This window comes from Peromyscus eremicus, chromosome 1 (assembly GCF_949786415.1).
Source record: "Peromyscus eremicus chromosome 1, PerEre_H2_v1, whole genome shotgun sequence".
Classification (NCBI taxonomy): Eukaryota; Metazoa; Chordata; class Mammalia; order Rodentia; family Cricetidae; genus Peromyscus; species Peromyscus eremicus.
Window position 1 is genome coordinate 151358943 of NC_081416.1, and position 17126 is coordinate 151376068.

Here is a 17126-nt window from a genome sequence, read left to right on the forward strand (position 1 = left end):
AAGCAGCTCAGACACCATTAAAGTGTTCTTCTGCCTTCTGGCTAGACTGGAGGGCCTCTGGGCCCAGAGCCGCCTGTAGAGGCCTGAAGGCACTTGGCATAGAGGGATGGGCCCTGAGGGACTTGCTGGTCTGGGAACTGGGGTGATGGCATCTGCCATTGTAAACAACCGGGCAACTGCTGCTCACACCAGAGTGCTTCATGGTTGGACTTTTCGTGCTCTGGTGGCTCAGGCCAGGCTCTCGGGCAGCAGTGTAGACTGTAGTCAAGCCGGTCTGAGAGAAAGGTGAGCCCTCTGGACACCACATAGGGTTGGCATGGACAGCTAGACAAGCTCTGAAAATGTGTTGGCGGGTAGTGAAAACTTAGAAAATAAACACCACACTCGTGTAGTACCACTGTGTCTGTGGGCCAGGCAGAAGCTGCTGCTGTGTGTGACCGTGGACAGACCCATCCCTTCCCTAGGTTGGAAGAAGCTCCTGTAGATGTTAAGTGCCACCCTCTCTCTTCAGGTTGGAAACAATGACGTGGATGACGTGAACATCATAGTCTTCCGGCAGATCAACCAGTTCGACTTGAGTGGAAATGTGATTACTTCTTCTGAGTATCTTTCCACTTTGTGGGTAAGAGCAACACCTTCAGAGCAGAGTTTGTCCTCTCAGATTCAGTGGGAGACATGTTTGTCCCTGCTGGCTCAGGCTTTAGAGGGAGCTGGCCATACAGCTGCCACACCTGGATTTGGAGCTGATTATTGAGTGATCGGGGGGAGTCCAGTTTGGGGTGGCAAAATGTCAAGTCTTTAATCTGGCAGATTGTAGTAAAGCCCCACGAAGGCTCAGCGCAGTGGAGTGCCCACTGAAGGGTAATTTTAGACAGTGTACCTCATACAGTTCATTCTCCTAGTCTGGGTGCTGAGCATGGCCTAGTCAGGCAGTCTGGGAGCTGCTCCTCTTGCTGTCTTGGCTACACATAGCACTCCTGTGTCCCTTGGTTCTTTCCTTTAAAACTAGAACCCTGGGCACGGTGGCCTGAACCTTTCTCCCAGCTCTGACGAGATCCCTGGGAAATGAGAAACTTTTGTAACAAGCCTATGATCTCTGGGAGGTTAATGGTTTTTCCCCGGTCTGGGTGGTACACTCAGAACACAGTGAAAGATTGGGCCTCTCAGCACCCTTAGTCGAGACTGTATGGCATCGGTGTGGGGTGGGTGGATAGTGTCAGAATGCCCTGGAGGTGAGTGTGAACTGAATGGTCACACTCCTGCCGGGCAGGGGCTGGTGCAGGGTGAGGATGGCACCATGGCCTCATGCCACCTGGTTGTTGCCACACTAAAATTTTGGCTCAGGGTTCAAATGACTTTCAATTTTTTAGAAAAGCTAGAAATCAGAGTCGGCTGAAATCACCTAAAGTTTTAATGTAGCCAATGAATTAAAATTTACCTGTGATGCTGAATGCAGCCAGAGAGCACAGACATGGTCTTAGGCATGGCCTGGAGGCAGGCAAGGATGGAGTCCTCAGAGCCTCTGCTGTGGGCCAGGACTGTGGCTCCCTCCTGTACCCCAGTCACGGTAGAGAGGATGGCCACTGTCCCTGCAGATCAGTGCAGAACTAGAGCCTGTCTGGAAGCAGCTGCAGAACCAAAGGCCACAGCACACACTTGGAGATCAGGTCCTAGTGGGTTAGGTGACATGGTGAGATAAGCTGGGTGAGGCTGACCCCGCCTCAGGATAAGTCCTTCAGCTCTCCGGAGCTTGGTGGAGGGATGCTCCTCTGTCCTCAGGACTGGCAGCATTGTTTATAAAGTGCTTGTTGCACACTCAGCACATGGAAGCTGTCCTTTCCCTCTTTGCCATGATGGCATTAATGGCTGTTGAAAATCCACCTGAACTGGCCATCCCTGCCTTGCTCACACTGGAGTCTTGGGGTTGGGAGGGATTGCTCACATCAGCCACATTTCCCATCCTGCCTGAGAGAGGCTGTCCCATGTGAACGATGTCCGCTCAGGGTCATAAGTGCTGTCTTCTTCTTTCTGCCCCAGGTGAAGCTGTACAGAAGTGAGAATCTTGACAACCCCATCCAGACGGTGTCACTGGGTCAGTCGCTCTTCTTCCACTTCCCACCGCTGCTCCGGGACGGCGAGGTATTGCCAGGCCTGGGGCACCCGGGCCTGTTAATGACTCAGTCTAAACACTGCTGTCTGCCTCAGGGCTGAGTCCTCAAGTCACTGTTTTTCTGTTTCTAAAAGCAATACGTATTCCTAGCAGGAGATTTGGGAAAGGATTTAAAACCATCAGACATAATCCCAGCATCCAGAAATCAGGAGTGAGAGGGTGTTGATTGCTCTGAGTATTTTTCAGTGTATGTGTGCATGTGTGTGTGTGTGTGTGTGTGTGTGTGTGCGCGCTAAAAAGTACAGTTGTGCCAATTCAGAGCTGCCTCTGCTCTGCATGTTTTTGTAGTCTGCGTTCCAGGGAAGAATCTGTGGTACACTCGCTCCCTGTCCTCAGCTCTTCCATTACGTGCTGCCCAGTGGTTGCTCACGGCCCGCTGTTGGGAAGGATCGCAGTTGAAGCAGGGCGACCCCTGCTCTTAGCACTTGGACCCGCTGCCCATCTTTCTCTTGCACTTCTTGGTCTCATGACGCCTTTTCTTTCTCTCCTGTGTGGCAAGTCTCTTGCTCTCAGGTTTCCCCTGTTGCTAAGTATCGTACCAGGGCCTCACATGTCTGGCAAGCTCTGTGCCACCGAGCAGCATCCCGTTCTCTGTGTGGCAGTTACAGTGTGTCTCTTTTCTACCCATGTGGCATTTTCTGAGCTTCAGCCTGGGGGTCTGTCCTCCACCTCAGAGTTGTGAGTTCCTGACTGTCAGTTCACTTGACGGGCTTCGCAGAGAGCTTGCTTTCCGTGGTTTTAGCTTGAGGCTCTCCTCTGAGTCTCGGGTGTGGTGCTCCATCCTGTGCTCCTTACTCCCCAGGCGGGGCTGCTCCGCAGTGCCCCTTTGTGTCGGCTACACTGGTGGCGGCTGTCATGGAACCTGATAGAGCGCTCACCCCGGTCTCCCCGGTCACAGTCAGGATGCCTGAGCTTGGCACAGGCCTCGGTTTCCACTACCACCATCATAGAGATGCCACTTTTCTAGAACTTGCCAGTTATGAGCCAATTCAGTCACATCCCGAGCACTCAACCTCGTTTTACGGCGCTGCCGGCTTCCGCGGCTCCATCACGCCCCTTCCGTCAGAATCACTGTGAGAACTTGTGTTTCTTGAAGCTGGTCCTTGAAGGACTGTAATTACCCAGGTTGGATATGCATAGAGAGGTACTGCGGCCCGTCTGTCTCGTCTTAGAAGAAGCAGGCTCAGAGGCCCTGGAGGCCCACGGCTGTTAGAGCCTGAAAGTTAGTGACCTCGGTTGGGTTAGATGCAGAGACTTGGGGCTTCTTTACAGAATGTAGAGTGTTGTACGTGGTTGCATGTGTCCCCCGCTTTGCCTGAGCTGTCTGTCCTACACCAACAGAACTACGTTGTGCTTCTGGACTCCACGCTCCCCAGATCCCAGTACGACTACGTCCTGCCGCAAGTGTCTTTCACTGCAGTGGGCTACCACAAACACATCACTCTGGTTTTCAGTCCCACGGTAAGTAAGAGTGTGGAGTTTTAAAAAAACAAAATCCATGGCTGGAGGGTCTGAGCAGAGCCGTGTGCAGGGCTCCTCGACTCCCCGCTAGGCCAGTTTTCCCGTCTTGGATCTCCCTGGACACCTTTCTTCCATTCCCTGCACTGATGCCTGTTACGGGAAACTGGTCGTGGGAGGGCAGAGTTGCTCGCTCAGTGGCTTGGGATTTGAGGGAGAGGGACACTATGTCCCTATGACCAGTGGCTGGCATTCCTTCATCAGGACTCCAGTCTGTAGCAGCAGCTGCAGCTTCACAGACAGTGCAGAGGACAGTTTGTAAATGTCAGCGGGCGTGGATGTAGTGCAGCCTGAACAATTAGACCAGTACACACTGCAAGAGACAGCAGCGGACAGGTTGACAGGATGCCCACGGGAAGAACCTGGTCGGTTTTGCAGCCCCTGTAGTAGGCGGCTTCACTGTGGCCAGCAAAGCTGGTGTGTGTATTCTACATTCAGAGACCACTGGGGTTGCCTTGGGAGCTTGTGTGTGGTGGAGTCACTGTGAACTTAACCAAGAGGTCAGTGGTGGGTTCCAGGCCCAAGAGTGGAGCCCCGGAGACTGCCTTACAAAAGAGAAGTGCCATTGAGCAGGTCAGCGGGTAAGGGCACTCACCAGCACACTAGATGACCTGAGTTCAGTCCTGGAACTCTCGTGGTGGAAGGGAGAGAACCAGCTCCCACAGGTTATCCTCTGAGCACACACATGCGTGGTACATGCTTACATGGACTCGAAAACACACACACTTACACTAAACAAAGGCAAAACACTGTTGTAGAATAGAAAAGCCTCACTTTACAGCTATGGAGCTGGTCATTGTTGGCCATGGTTTCTGCTATTTTGGGGGGCCGCCACCCAGCTCCCAAATAAATCACACACAGAGGCTTTGTCTTAGTTATTAATGCCTGGCCTTAGCTTGGTTTGTTTCTGACCAGCTTTTTTTTTTTTTTAACTTAAATTATCCCTTCTACCTTTTGCCTCTGGGCTTTTCCTGTTCTCTTACTCTGTGTGTCTTACTCTGTGCCTGGCTGGGTGCCTGGGTGGTTAGCCCCTGGAGTCCACTTCCTTCTCTGGCTACTTCTTCTCCTCCCAGATTGCTCCCTCTGTATATTCTCTCTGCCTGGCAGCCCTGCCTATCTTTTCTCCTGCCTTGCTATTGGCCGTTCAGTTCTTTATTAGACCATCAGGTGTTTTAGACAGGCACAGTAGCAGCTTCACAGAGTTAAACAGATGCAACACAAACAAAAGTAACACACCTGAGAGTAATATTCTGCTACACGTTGCTTCTGGGAAAAGTAAGAATTCGTGTTTCTTCGAGATGCCTAGGGATCACTAGATTTCCTGGTTGCATGGTCCTCGTTGTGTGGAGGCACCGTGTCCTAGTCTGTTCAGGGCACTAAAATTTCCACTGTAGACCAGGTAACTGGCAAACAGCAACTGCTCCTCGTAGTTCTAGAGGCTGGGATTCGAGACTCCGCTGGCAGATAGTGAGTGCCCAAGTCCTCTGCTCCGTAAATGTGCACTGTGGCTGTTCCCGCGCCACAGACGGCGAACTGGTTCCTCTCAGCCTGATCTGTGAGGCGCTGACCCCATTCATGAAGGCTCTTCTCTCATTACTTAATCACCTCCCGAAAGCGGTGTCCCCAGCCCCTTGTGTCAGTGTGTCACACTGGTTCAGACGGGACAGGTCTCAACAGAGGAATCTGGGGAGCCAATGTTCCTAACCACAGCACAGAGCGTGCCCAGCTCATCCCCTGGTGTGGACATGCAGCCTGCTGCGGTGTTCTGCTGTCATGCATGCTTTTGAGTGCTTGTCCGTCAAGGCTGTGCAGGGCTGGGGATGTAGCCCTGCTGGTGCATACAGAGCTCTGCATTGGATACCCAGCCCACAGCAACCAGGCAAGTTGGTATACACCTTTAATCTCAGCACTTGGGAGGTAGAGGCAGGAAGGTCAGAGGTTCAAGGTCATCCTCAGCCAGAGTGAGTTCATTTGTAATAGTAAGAGGGAGTTCTTGGTCACTGGCGTCTCCTTGTGCCTGGGTTCCAGATCTGAGTCAGGATATTCACACCCACACCCTGGTTAGTGTCTTTTTGGTATTAAGGGATTATGGGTAACTTTGGTGCCAATGTACTGGTGGCTGAGTGGGTTGACGCTCTGGGTAACAGTGGTTGACGTCATCACAAGGAGTCATGGTTCTCTGTTGCAGAGGAAGCTGCCTGAGCAGGATATTGCCCAAGGCTCCTACATCGCCCTGCCCCTGACGCTGCTGCTGCTGTTGGCGGGCTACAACCACGACAAGGTAGGGGGCAGGGGTCGGGAGACAGACCACAGCAGTGTGCCCAGTGTCTCAGAAGTCAGAGAAGGCGAAGGTTGAAGGGGCCCCGCAGCTGTCCTGGGGTCCCTATGTCTCTTTCTGGGGTTATTAACTCCAGTGGCATCATTTCTAACCCGTAGGCCCAGCCCATCTAGGGAGGTGTTGCCCTGGAGAGGTCACACCCCTGGAGTAAAATCTCCCTGCCAGCGTTCTGCGGGCCCTGGAGTGTCCACAGCAGAGGCCCGTGCCTGTGAGGGCAGAGCCATCCTGGTCTCACGGTCTCTCTCATTTCAGCTCATTCCTTTGCTGCTGCAGCTGACGAGTCGTCTTCAGGGAGTCAGAGCCCTTGGCCAGGCGGCCTCCGAAGGCAGCGGCCCCGAGGACATGAAGAGACAGACCAAGAAACAGAAGACCAGACGCACGTGAGGAGGAAGGAGGCTTGTTCCCTGCGATGGCACAGCCAGGGCTGCCACCCGCCAGGGGACAAGGGCACATGCTCCCTCGCTTCAGGCAGGCCCTGGGCCCTGTGACCCCTGTTGGTGTCCTGCCTGTCTGTCCTCTCCTGTGTAGCCCTGTGGTGCAATGCGACAAATGGACCCTCCTGTCACCCTGCTGAACACAATTTATTTTCTGGGTTGAAGATAATTTATTATTATTATTTTTGTCAGAGAAGTATTTAAGCCGAGCTGGTGGCGTGAGAACGTAATTCAAATCTTCCACATTCGTTTGCAAAAAGAGCCCAGTAAATTTGGCATTTGTCTGCGTGGTGAGGTACCTGCTGGACGTTTCCCAGACTCCCCTCTGCACTTGGCCCTCTGGAAGCTGCAGCAGCATCTGTCCACACAGAAGGATCTGTTGAGAGTCGGAATGAATAAAGTCACCCACTCATGTGTGTTGTAGCTCATCTCAGATCATCTTCAGGGGCTTGGCAGAGTGCTGGGTGCATGCAGAGCAGGGGCCATTCAGCCACAGCGACCACACAGAAGACACGGGCAACGGGACAGCCGACCTGTGGCTGAGCTTAGGCTCACTGTGGCCCCCTGGAGTGTATGTTCTATAGAGCCAGAAAGACTTTGTACTGCTAGGCTCTAAAGTTATTTTACTTCTTGATGTGTGTGTGTGTCTGTGTATGTGTCTGTATCAGCTGGCCACTTGACACAGACCATTGTGTGAGTTTGCTTGCTACACGGGATGGTGAACCACATGAGCCTCTGGGACAGATGAGATATCCTCCACATCCAGTGTGCTTCTAACTCTCACTCCAAGTGGACACCGCCCTGAAAGTTTAATGGTGCTTTTTATTGACACACTGTAAAGGTTAAAAGCTTGTGAAAGACAATTAAATGTCAGTGGGCTCTGTCCAGCTCCAAAAGTGGTCATCATGTAGCAGCTTCATGTCACTCATGGGTCACCATTGATGTTGGTTCAGCCCCCTTTCTCAGTCCATTTGAAAGCGGGGCTTGTCCTGTTCTGCCTTCCTGCATTTGCCGGACCGATGGGGCAGAGCACTAGTTCCCCTGCAGTGAGTAACCATTTCTGTCTAGTGAACGATACAAAAGTTCTGACCCACTGTTCCTGAGACACTTACTGTGTTCAGCTCTTGGAGGGGGGAAGCAGCTCAGTTGGCAGAGTGCTTGCCCGGCACTCACAAGGCTGGGCAAAAACGGCCTGGTGGTGCACACCCTGTAATCCCAGGACTTGGGAGGTGGAGGCAGGAGGATCAAAACTTCAGGGTCATCCTTAGCTATTTAAAATTTAGCGTTTGAGGCCGGCTCGGGCTACATGAGAAAATGCCTTGAAAACAACCCTCACCCCTAGCTGGAGAAGGAAGGACACCTCAGAAAGCTGGCCGGCGCCCTTCTAAAGCCACGCCACACCACACATTTTCCTTCTGCTCTTGCCTGTTTGTGGGGACGGGGCCATCCTTGTGCCTAACTCTAAGGCCCTAATTTGGGGAAGGAAGATGAATGAAGCAGAATCAAAGAGTGTATAAGAGGATTGTTCCACAGCAACAGTACAATTGGGAAGTGTTCCTGGTGATAATGAACATGACTAAGTACAGGTGATGGCCTGTCATTTAAGGAAGGAGGCTCAGGGTAAACACGCTCATAAGTGTCGGAGGGAGAATAGCCCCACAGGTAGCTTGAGATGAACAGGCTCAAGCGTCTGGGGAAGCTGGTGTGGCCTGGCCACCACCTCTGCTCCCAGCCTTCTGGGTGGAAAACAGGTTGTACATCTCTCCCTTTGAAGGGACAACCTTGTGTGTTTTACATTCCTGGTTCCACTAGTGCTTCTCTGTGAGCACAAGGACCTCCACACATCGTACAATACCACATCTGGTTGCCCACCAGGGAGGGACTCGGATGCCTCTGAGGGCACCTGCACTCATGTACATGCCCACACACAGACACACATAGTTAATAAAAATGGAAGCTTAAATCTTTTTAAACCGTTTTTAAAAACAGTTCTTTGAGAATTTCATACAATGACTTTTGATTGTATGCACTCCCAGCTTCTCCCAGAACCTCTCCCACTTCCTGCCTCCCCAAATTCATGTCTTCTTTTTTAAAAAAAGCCTCACTGGACCTGAGATACCCTAGTGTTTCCTTCCACCAGGGTGGGGTTTCACCATCGCTGAGCCTCCTCACAGTGAGATCCAAACCCTTATAACTATGCTGTGAAGTGGCTGTGAGTATTGGAGTACTGGATGTCTGTCAAGACCATAGCAGCCAGTGAATGTTATCTTAGCTATTACATGACAAAGTGGAGGTGGTTTTTGTTACTTTTCAAATGTTGCCTTTTTTTTTTTTAAATCAGTTCAGGACAGAGTGGCTTGGTTAAGTATGCTGTGCACCAGCAGCGGTGGCCCTCCCTTCCCCCCCACCCTTCATCTCCTGAGGAAGAGGCTGAGGAACTGGGGCCCAGACATTGTATACTGGTGCTGTTTCTGTGAGCATAACTAATCGTTTCAGGACATTTCTGCAAAGCCACCATCCAGCATCCAGCTAGCCTGGGTCTTTCCTAGCTAGGATAGGGACCTGTTTTTCCAACAGCGGGAGCCTGCCTCTGTCCCAGGACTGGGAAGCAGCAGGGCTTCTCTTAAAATGCCACAGGGAACATACTACCTTGAAGAAGCCAGACCCAGGTTTTGTGAGGTCTGAAGGTCAAACAGTTTGAGATCTTTTAAGAAAATGGTCCCAAGGGCTTTAGAGAAAATTCCATTCTGATCTCCAGCACACACATACGATACTGGACATGGTGGTGTGCATCTGAATATGCCTCTGTGCTAAGGAGTCCCTGGGTTAGCAATGCTGATCTTTTCCCAAAGGGCAGCCCAGCCTTTGCCCTGGAGGGAGGCCTTGCAATCTGAGGCAGTGGGTATGCCTGCACCCATCAGCCTGGTCTCCAGACATCTTCGTCAAGATGGTGTGGGACAAAATCTGACATAAAGGAGTCAGAGATGCAAGAGGAGAGTGGAGAAATGTCCCCAACAGAAAGACTTTCCCAAGGAAACTGAAATATAGGAACATGGTTTATTTATGACACAGTAAGAATCCAAAAGTACTAGGGGGAGAGGTCAATCAGATTGCAGTTGGACCATCTTACCACTTCTAAGAATGTTCTGGAAGATCTTGAAATGAGAAAGAAAAGATGTTCCGTGTAAACTGCAAATTGAAATAATTTACATATTTTTTCCTGTGTGTGTGTGTGTGTGTGTGTGTGTGTGTGTGTGTGTGTGTATGTTCATGTGTGTGTATGTTTGCATGGAGAGGCCAGAGAACAACCTCACCCTTCATTCCTTAGGCACATTCACTTTAACTTTTGGAGACAGCACCTCTCGCCAGCCTGGAACTCACCTATTAAAATAGGCTGCCTGCCTCCCCAGCCTAGTACGAAGTGAACACGTTGCTTTTATAATAGGGTAGAGGGAAGTCGGGGGAGGTTGTGGGGGACAGGTGCTTGAGCGCAGTACTGGGAGAGAGAGAGGCATAAAAGCAAAGCAGGACAGCTGAGTAGAAACTGGCTGGAAGCTGGAAACTGCTGGGAGCTAGGGGAGTGGGAATAGTGCCTGGGGACAGCGGAGATTGTTTTGGAGTTAGGAGACTTCTGCTTTCTTGGGTTAGAAAGACGGGATCGGGGACCAGCTGGGGAGGCGGTCCACACTTGTAATCTCAGCACTTGGGGGACAGAGCATGCCTGGCTTGTGCAAGCTGAAAGCAAACCCAGGGTGCAGGTGGAAGCTCCCTCTCAGCCCCCCTTCCCCATCTCTCTCTAAACCCTGCTTTGTCTCAGAAAGCCTGCCAAACACGACTCCTCCCCCAGAGATGCTCATGATCAATCCTACAGGGAGGGTATTTAAACTGCCCCAGAGAGAACAGATACGTGGTTTTTCAGTCTCTTCTCCTCTCTGGGAGCTGGAAAATCATCCGGGAGTGTTTTACTCATTAAACCTGGAATTTTTCTTAATTTGGTTTGATTTGGATTACTGTGTCGGTGGCTGGGCTTAATGTGAGGGTATGGAAACTTTTCACCCAAGGCTTCAGGTACTCTGGGAAGTATTCTATCAATTATACCACTCTTCAGCCCCAGCCTTTATCATAGTAAAGAGTGCCTGGCATTCTCTGAGGAGACGGCTCACTGCGTATAAGGGGGAGAGGATAATTATATTTTTTAACTTTATGGATGAAGATCTGGGCTTATGATTAAGGTTTATGTAGCTGATCATTGTAGTTTCTCACTAAGGTCTTTTCTTGGCATAAAATAAAAAGTATGACTGTAACACGCAAACTCTGTTGGGTAACATTGCTTACTACATGACTAGAATTTATTTTAAATTGCTGTAGTCCTTGTAATAGACTATGTATGTTGTGGTTTGAATGTGACGTGCTCTGCCACAGGCTGACATGTTTGAACTCTGCATCCCCAGCTGGTGGCGCTGTTTCAGAAGGTTGAGGAACCTTTAGAGGGGGGAGCCTGCTTGGAGAAAGTGGGCCGCTGGGCATGGGCCTTGAGGTTTTATAGCCTGGCTGCTCTTCCTGGCTGTGGATGCAATGTGACCAGCCACTGCATGCTCCTGCTGCTGTTCCCCCCTCCCTCTCCCCCTCCCCCATGGATCCCTTCTGAAACTGTGAGCCTGCCTTCCTTGAGTTAAAGCCTGCCTTTAGTTGCTATTTTGTCAGAGAAATGTAATGAGTACAATATGCTTCAGGATTCTATTTTGAGTGTGAGTGTGTGTGTGTGTGTGTGTGTGTGTGTGTGTGTGTGTGTGTGTGTGTGAAAGGAAATAAAAGGGGACAGAGGGAGCATCCAGTCAAAGGTGACGTTATGAAGCACAGTCTCAGAGAAGTGGAGCCAGGGGACAGCCTGAGGTAAAACGAGAGGGAAAGAGGGACCAGTCTACAGAGAAAGGAAACTAACTGGAGCAGCACGTCATTCTCCAGTGACAAGTTCCTGAGAGGGAGGACCAGGAGAAATAATGAAGACAGGAAGTTTGGGATCACCAGGTCTTGCACAAGCTCATGACTCATGCAAGGTTGGGCAATCCCGGAAGAGAGGCCTTGCTTGTCCTGCTGTGGCTGTGGGCCTGTGAACTGTGGGCAGGGCTGAGGAGGGCGTCCCTCTGCAGCCTGAGGTGTCAGGCGCTTTCCACTGCTCCTTCCGGATGAGGGAACCTGTGTTTTCTTCGGGGTAGGTGGCAGGAGCAGGTGCAGGACCCAGAGCCGTATGAGAGCCATGGGCAAGGGGGGTGCCCACTGGCAAGGACCCATCTGAATCTATCAATTCCGGGCTGATGCTCAGCGCCCCCAGCACCACGGGAAAAAAGCTAGGCCCAGGAAAACAGCTCTTCCCCAGCACCTCCTGCCTCTGAGGAGAAAAAGTTCATGCCAGCCATAGTATAGTTGGCCCCAAAGTGACAAGTTAGGCGCAGGAGGAGCCCTTTTGTTTAGGGGAAGAAATAGATGTCACTTTCTTGTTGCACCTTCTAAATGTTAACTCAGTGGGTTGATGTGGTTGCTGTAGCCCAGGTTGCCCTCGAATTTACAGAGATCCGCCTGCCTCTGCCTCCTGAGTGCTGGGATTAAAGGCGTGGGCCACCACCGCCTGGCTTTGTATATTCTTTCAGTATCCTTTCCGTTTGTTTGTTTGATTAAGACAGGATAGACTCCGACCCCATATGTAGCCCAGGTTATCCTGGGTCTTGCAGCAGTCCCGAGTCTCAGCCTCCTGAGTGCTGGGATTACAGATGTGGACCATGGAGGCTGGCTCTCAGCATGCTTTCTGCGAAGAGGGTTTGTGTCACTAAATACAAAGCGCAGTGAAATCACAAGGAGGCACTGAGGACTTTTCAAACCAGTGCTCATTAACTCTGGGCACTGTTTCCAGTGCCTGTGTTTCAGGTTCCAGTGTCTTTGCAGACAAAGGAGAGAATAACGTGTGTTAAATTATGTTCTACTTTCTAAGGACCTTTTTGTGGCTGGTGTCTACAAACGATTTCTTTTGAATATTTGGAAGCCGGAAGGATCAAGTGTCAGTTTTTAAAATGTATTGAAGGAACAAAAAGATGCTTCTGTGGGTGAAGGTGCTTGCTGCCAGGCCTGATGACTGGAGTTCAGTCCCCAGGACCCATGTCAAGTGGAAGAGGACTAACTACCCCGAGGTGTTTTCTGTCTTCTACTCCAATGTTGTGGAGCTCTTGTGCACACACATGGAGTAAGCAAATAAGTAAAACTAAAAGAAGAATTCTTGGAGATGATACACCGTGGGCAGGGGAGCTGGCTCAGCATTGAAAATCCTTACTGCTTCTCTGAGTGCCTGTATCCAGCAGCTCACAGGCACTTGTAACTCACTTCTAGGAGATCTGACACCCTCTTCAGACCTCTCCACACAAGTGACATACACACACTCTCACACGCACGTGAATAAAAATACATTTTTTAAAATGTGTTGAAAATAATTTATACTTTTTTAATTTTTTGAGCGTTTCATGTAGCCCAGGCTATTCTGGAACTCACAATGTAGCCTGGGTTGGTCTTAAACTTCAGGCAATCCCCTTGCTTTACCCTTCTGAATTCTGAGATTTCAGGTAGGAGCCACCGTGCCCAGCTTAATTCAGTTTTACAGTTAGGAAAGTCAAGACTCAGAAAATCAAGTCGTGGACTCAGGATGCTGTTCAGTAGTTGACTCTTAGCATGCATTGAGTTTCGGGCACTAGAAAAAAAATAGAGAAAGTGAAAGCAACTGGAAAATAAAGGGAAGAGGCTAGGGTTCAATGTGCTGTCTCTCTGTTTGTTTTTACCATGTGGTACCGATGATGTCGTGTACAAAGGGCAGCCTGCATGTTTTCACTTCTCTGCATAGACATCTTATATCAGATACACCACCTAAAAAGAAATCTGTCGTTAAAATTTCAAGAGGCTTGATTTTCTTTGCAGATTCCATAGAAATGCCTATGTTCAGCGTCAGGTTTAAACATGTGTGTCTTGTCTGATGTAGCAGGGTTTCAGAAAAGGCTTTGAAAAACATTGATTTTGATATCCGTGGCAGGGGCTGGAGAGATGACTCAGCGGTTAAGAGCACTTGCTGCTCTTGCACAGGACCTGGGTCCAGTTTCTGGAATCCACGTCAGGCTGCTCACAACTTGCTGCAACTTCCATTGCAGAGGCTCTGACGCCTTGATCTGGTTCCCACAGTCACCTGCATGCATGTGGCACACATACAGAGGAGCAGGCACATACACATGAAACCGTAGCACATCTGTGACAAACTGGGATCGAGTTAACTAAACATATTCTTTTGTCTGTTTGTTTTGTTTTGTTTGTTTGTTTCAAGACAGTGTTTCTCCGTGTAGTTTTGGTGCCTATTCTGGATTTCGCTCTGTAGACCAGGCTGGCCTTGAACTCATAGAGATCCACCTGCCTCTGCCTCCTGAGTGCTGGAATTAAAGGCATAAGTCACCGCCACCCGGGGAAAAACAATTCTTAGTATTTATTTCTGTGTGAACCATGGCATGCATGTGGAGGTCAGAGGACAAATTCCAGAGTTACTTCTCTCCTCCTACCATGTGGGGCAGTGCTGTGGGATGGTCTGTATGGTAAATGTGTTGCTCTGATTGGTTAATAAATAAAACACTGATTGGCCAGTAGCCAGGCAGGAAGTATAGGTGGGACAAGGAGAGAGGAGAATTCTGGGAGCTGGAAGGCTGAGGCAGAGAGATGCTGCCAGCTGCCACCATGACAAGCGAGATGTAAGGTAACAGTAAGCCACGAGCCACGTGGCAACTTATAGACTAATAGAAATGGGTTAATTTAAGATAGAAGAACAAGAAGAACATTAAGATAGATAACAAGAAGCCTGCCACGGCCATACAGTTTGTAAGCAATATAAGTCTCTGTGTCTTTATTCAGTTGGGTCTGAGCGGCTGCGGGACTGGCGGGTGACAGAGATTTGTCCTGACTGTGGGCCAGGCAGGAAAACTAGCTACAGGGCAGTAACTTTTTCTTTTTTCTTTTCTTTTTTTTTCTGTTTGTTTGTTTCTTTTTTGTTTTTCCAGACAGGGTTTCTCTGTGTAACAGCCCTGGCAGTCCTGGATCTGGTCTTGTAGACCAGGCTGGGCTTGCTTGTTGGCGAGCACCTTTACCCGCTAAATCATCTCACCATCTCTAAGTTCATTGTTCTAAGGTAGTTAAGTATGAAGAAAAATTTAAGTCAAGAATTAGTTACTTAGAGGCGGATCTCTGTGAGTTTGAGGCCAGCCTGGTCTACAGATCAAGTTCCAGGACAGTAAAAGCTACACAGAGAAACCCTGTCTTAAAACAACAACAATAAAATTATATTGATGTAGAGCCACACGCTGGATCAGACAAGGAAGAAAACCGGGTTCCCACCTTGCAACTCCAGCTAGTTTCTCAGCAGAGAGGGTGGGTACCAGTTGGCCAACCTTGCTGAACATCCTGTCTTGGAAGTGAGTCCTTCAGCCTCAATCCAGGATTACAGAGCCCGAGTTACAGAGCCTGAGGCCAACCCGGGGCCCAGCTGCCAATCCTGCGGAGGTGTGGATGAGATTGCCCTACTGATCAACCTGTTCAGTTAAGATCCATTTGGGAGAGGTTTCAGAAGCCGGCAGCCTTCAGTCTGAGGAAACAAGATCAGCTGAGGAGTTGGCGAGTGAGCAAAACTCGACCTGAGAACTCAAGAGAAGGAGCCGTCCAGCCACTGAACCAGATCACCAGAGTCATAAGCCCACCCTACGCCACCTGGGAACAGGTAAGGCCCCATCTCCGGACCGGCAGACCAGGTCTCTAGCCCCTAGGCCCCAGCCATCAGAGCTCCAGGGACCAGGCAGCTACCTTTCCCTGCTCCCTCATCAAAAAAACTCAGCCCCTGTGAACCCAACAACCACTGGAGCCATAAGCACACCCTACACCAATTGGGAACAACTGCTCCCTGAGACAGAACCCACTAACACTGATTGGACTAAGCTGCTCCTGGAGAAACAGAGCCCAACAGCACCGATTTAACCAAGAACTCCTAGTGGACCAAGACTATCAATTAGAACAAGAGAGGCACCTTCAGACACAGACACCACCTGCACCGAGCAGAGGAAAAGATGAGTAGACGCCAGTGCAAAACTACAGGCAACAACATAAAGACCTATATGACAACATCAGAACCTAGAGATTCTACACCTGCAAGACCTGAACATACCAACGCAGAAGAAGCAGAAGAAATCACTCCTAAAAGTGACTTTAAGAAGATGATAGAGGCCCTTAAAGAGGAAATAAAAACTGCCTTAAAGAGGAAATAAAAAAAATTCCCTTAAAGAAATGGAAGAAAAAACAAACAAAAAATTAGAAGAAAGCCAAGAAAAAAATTGTTATTGATTGATTGATTGATTGTTTTGAGGAGACGTTCTCATTTTGGCCAGGCTGACCTCAGACTTGCTATACAGCCAAAGATAGCCTTGACCCCTCTGCTCCCGGGATCCTCTCAGGTTGGGTCACGGGTCCACACTGCCATACCTGGTTCCCAGCTAAGAATTTAACAGGACAATTACTCTTGGGGCTGGAGAGCTGGCTCAGAGGTCAAGAGTATGCTTTGCTGTTTCAGGGGACCTGGCTTTGGTCCCAAACACCCTCATGGTGGCTCATAACTACCTAAAACTCCAGTTCTGGCCTTCAGGGGCACCAGGCATGCAGGTGGTGCTCCTGCGTACTAACAGGCCGGTACTCACAAATGCACATAAGAGTAAATACCTTTTCTTAAAGAAAAAGCTGCAGGGCATGGTGGTGCACACCTTTAATCTCAGCACTCGGGCGGCAGAGGCAAGTGGATCTCTATGAGTTGGAGGTCAGCCTGGTCTACAAAACCAGTTCCAGGACTCCCAGGGCTGTTACACAGAGAAACACTGTCTGGAAAAACAAGAAAGAAATAAACAAACAGAAAAAAAAGGAAAGAAAAAGTTACCTTTTGTCTTAAAGTATCTTTGCCCAGAGAAACAAATGTTTGCCCTGAGTTTTGCCCGGCCAGTGCATCTTGGGCCTTGTGAGCAGGAGCTTTTTGCTCTGGCTTTGACTGTTTGGTTTCACAGTCTCCTGACAAACCATGAACTTGATACTTTTCTTTCACACTAACTTTATACTATGAATATAAATGCACACCGCCTTGTGTACTAGTCCCACTAAATGAGGGTACATTTATAATTCATCGTTATATTTAATCTCCCTCTTCTCTCCATTTAGACCCCAAGAATCAGTTTTTCAAGGGAAAAAAATGGGCCAGGAGCCAAGAACTGTTCTTCACAAATTTAATATTGTGTAAGGTCATCTTATCTCAGTGGCCTCATCTGGAGATAGATAGATAGATAGATAGATGATAGATGGATGGATAGATGGCCCTCGGTCTGTCTGAGGGTAAGTGCTCAGTAAAGAATTGTGTTTTGTGATAAACTATCACAACAGCAATAAAACAGGGAAGAAAACCATAAAACAGACATTAGAGTGAGTGGCTCAAAATTTGTTTTCTCATTTAAAATAATTCTCTTTATAGTGTGTTGTGGGGGGCCAGGCAGAGACAGTGTGCTTATGTAGCCCAGGCTGGTCTAGAACTCACTGGGGTCCAGGTTGGCCTTGAGCTGACAGCAAT

At 49.5% G+C, this 17126-nt stretch overlaps 1 protein-coding gene across 13 annotated transcripts in view; it reads left to right on the forward strand.

Moving 5' to 3' along the window:
- Positions 1-17126, forward strand: part of LOC131919912 (BOS complex subunit NOMO1) — a 120280-nt gene that overhangs the window by 57960 nt on the left and 45194 nt on the right. For 3 of the 13 annotated variants that reach the window (XM_059274360.1, XM_059274345.1, XM_059274366.1), the window contains 5 exons: positions 512-622; positions 2038-2139; positions 3512-3631; positions 5877-5969; positions 6279-6883. The exons of 7 other annotated variants lie outside the window; for them this stretch is intronic. In XM_059274360.1, coding sequence (XP_059130343.1) covers positions 512-622; positions 2038-2139; positions 3512-3631; positions 5877-5969; positions 6279-6410 — 558 coding nt within the window. In that variant the 3' untranslated portion in view covers positions 6411-6883. Of the gene's footprint in view, positions 1-511; positions 623-2037; positions 2140-3511; positions 3632-5876; positions 5970-6278; positions 6884-17126 lie in introns of those variants that run through there. 3 more of the 13 variants (XR_009381469.1, XR_009381468.1, XM_059274353.1) reach the window with 3 other exon arrangements.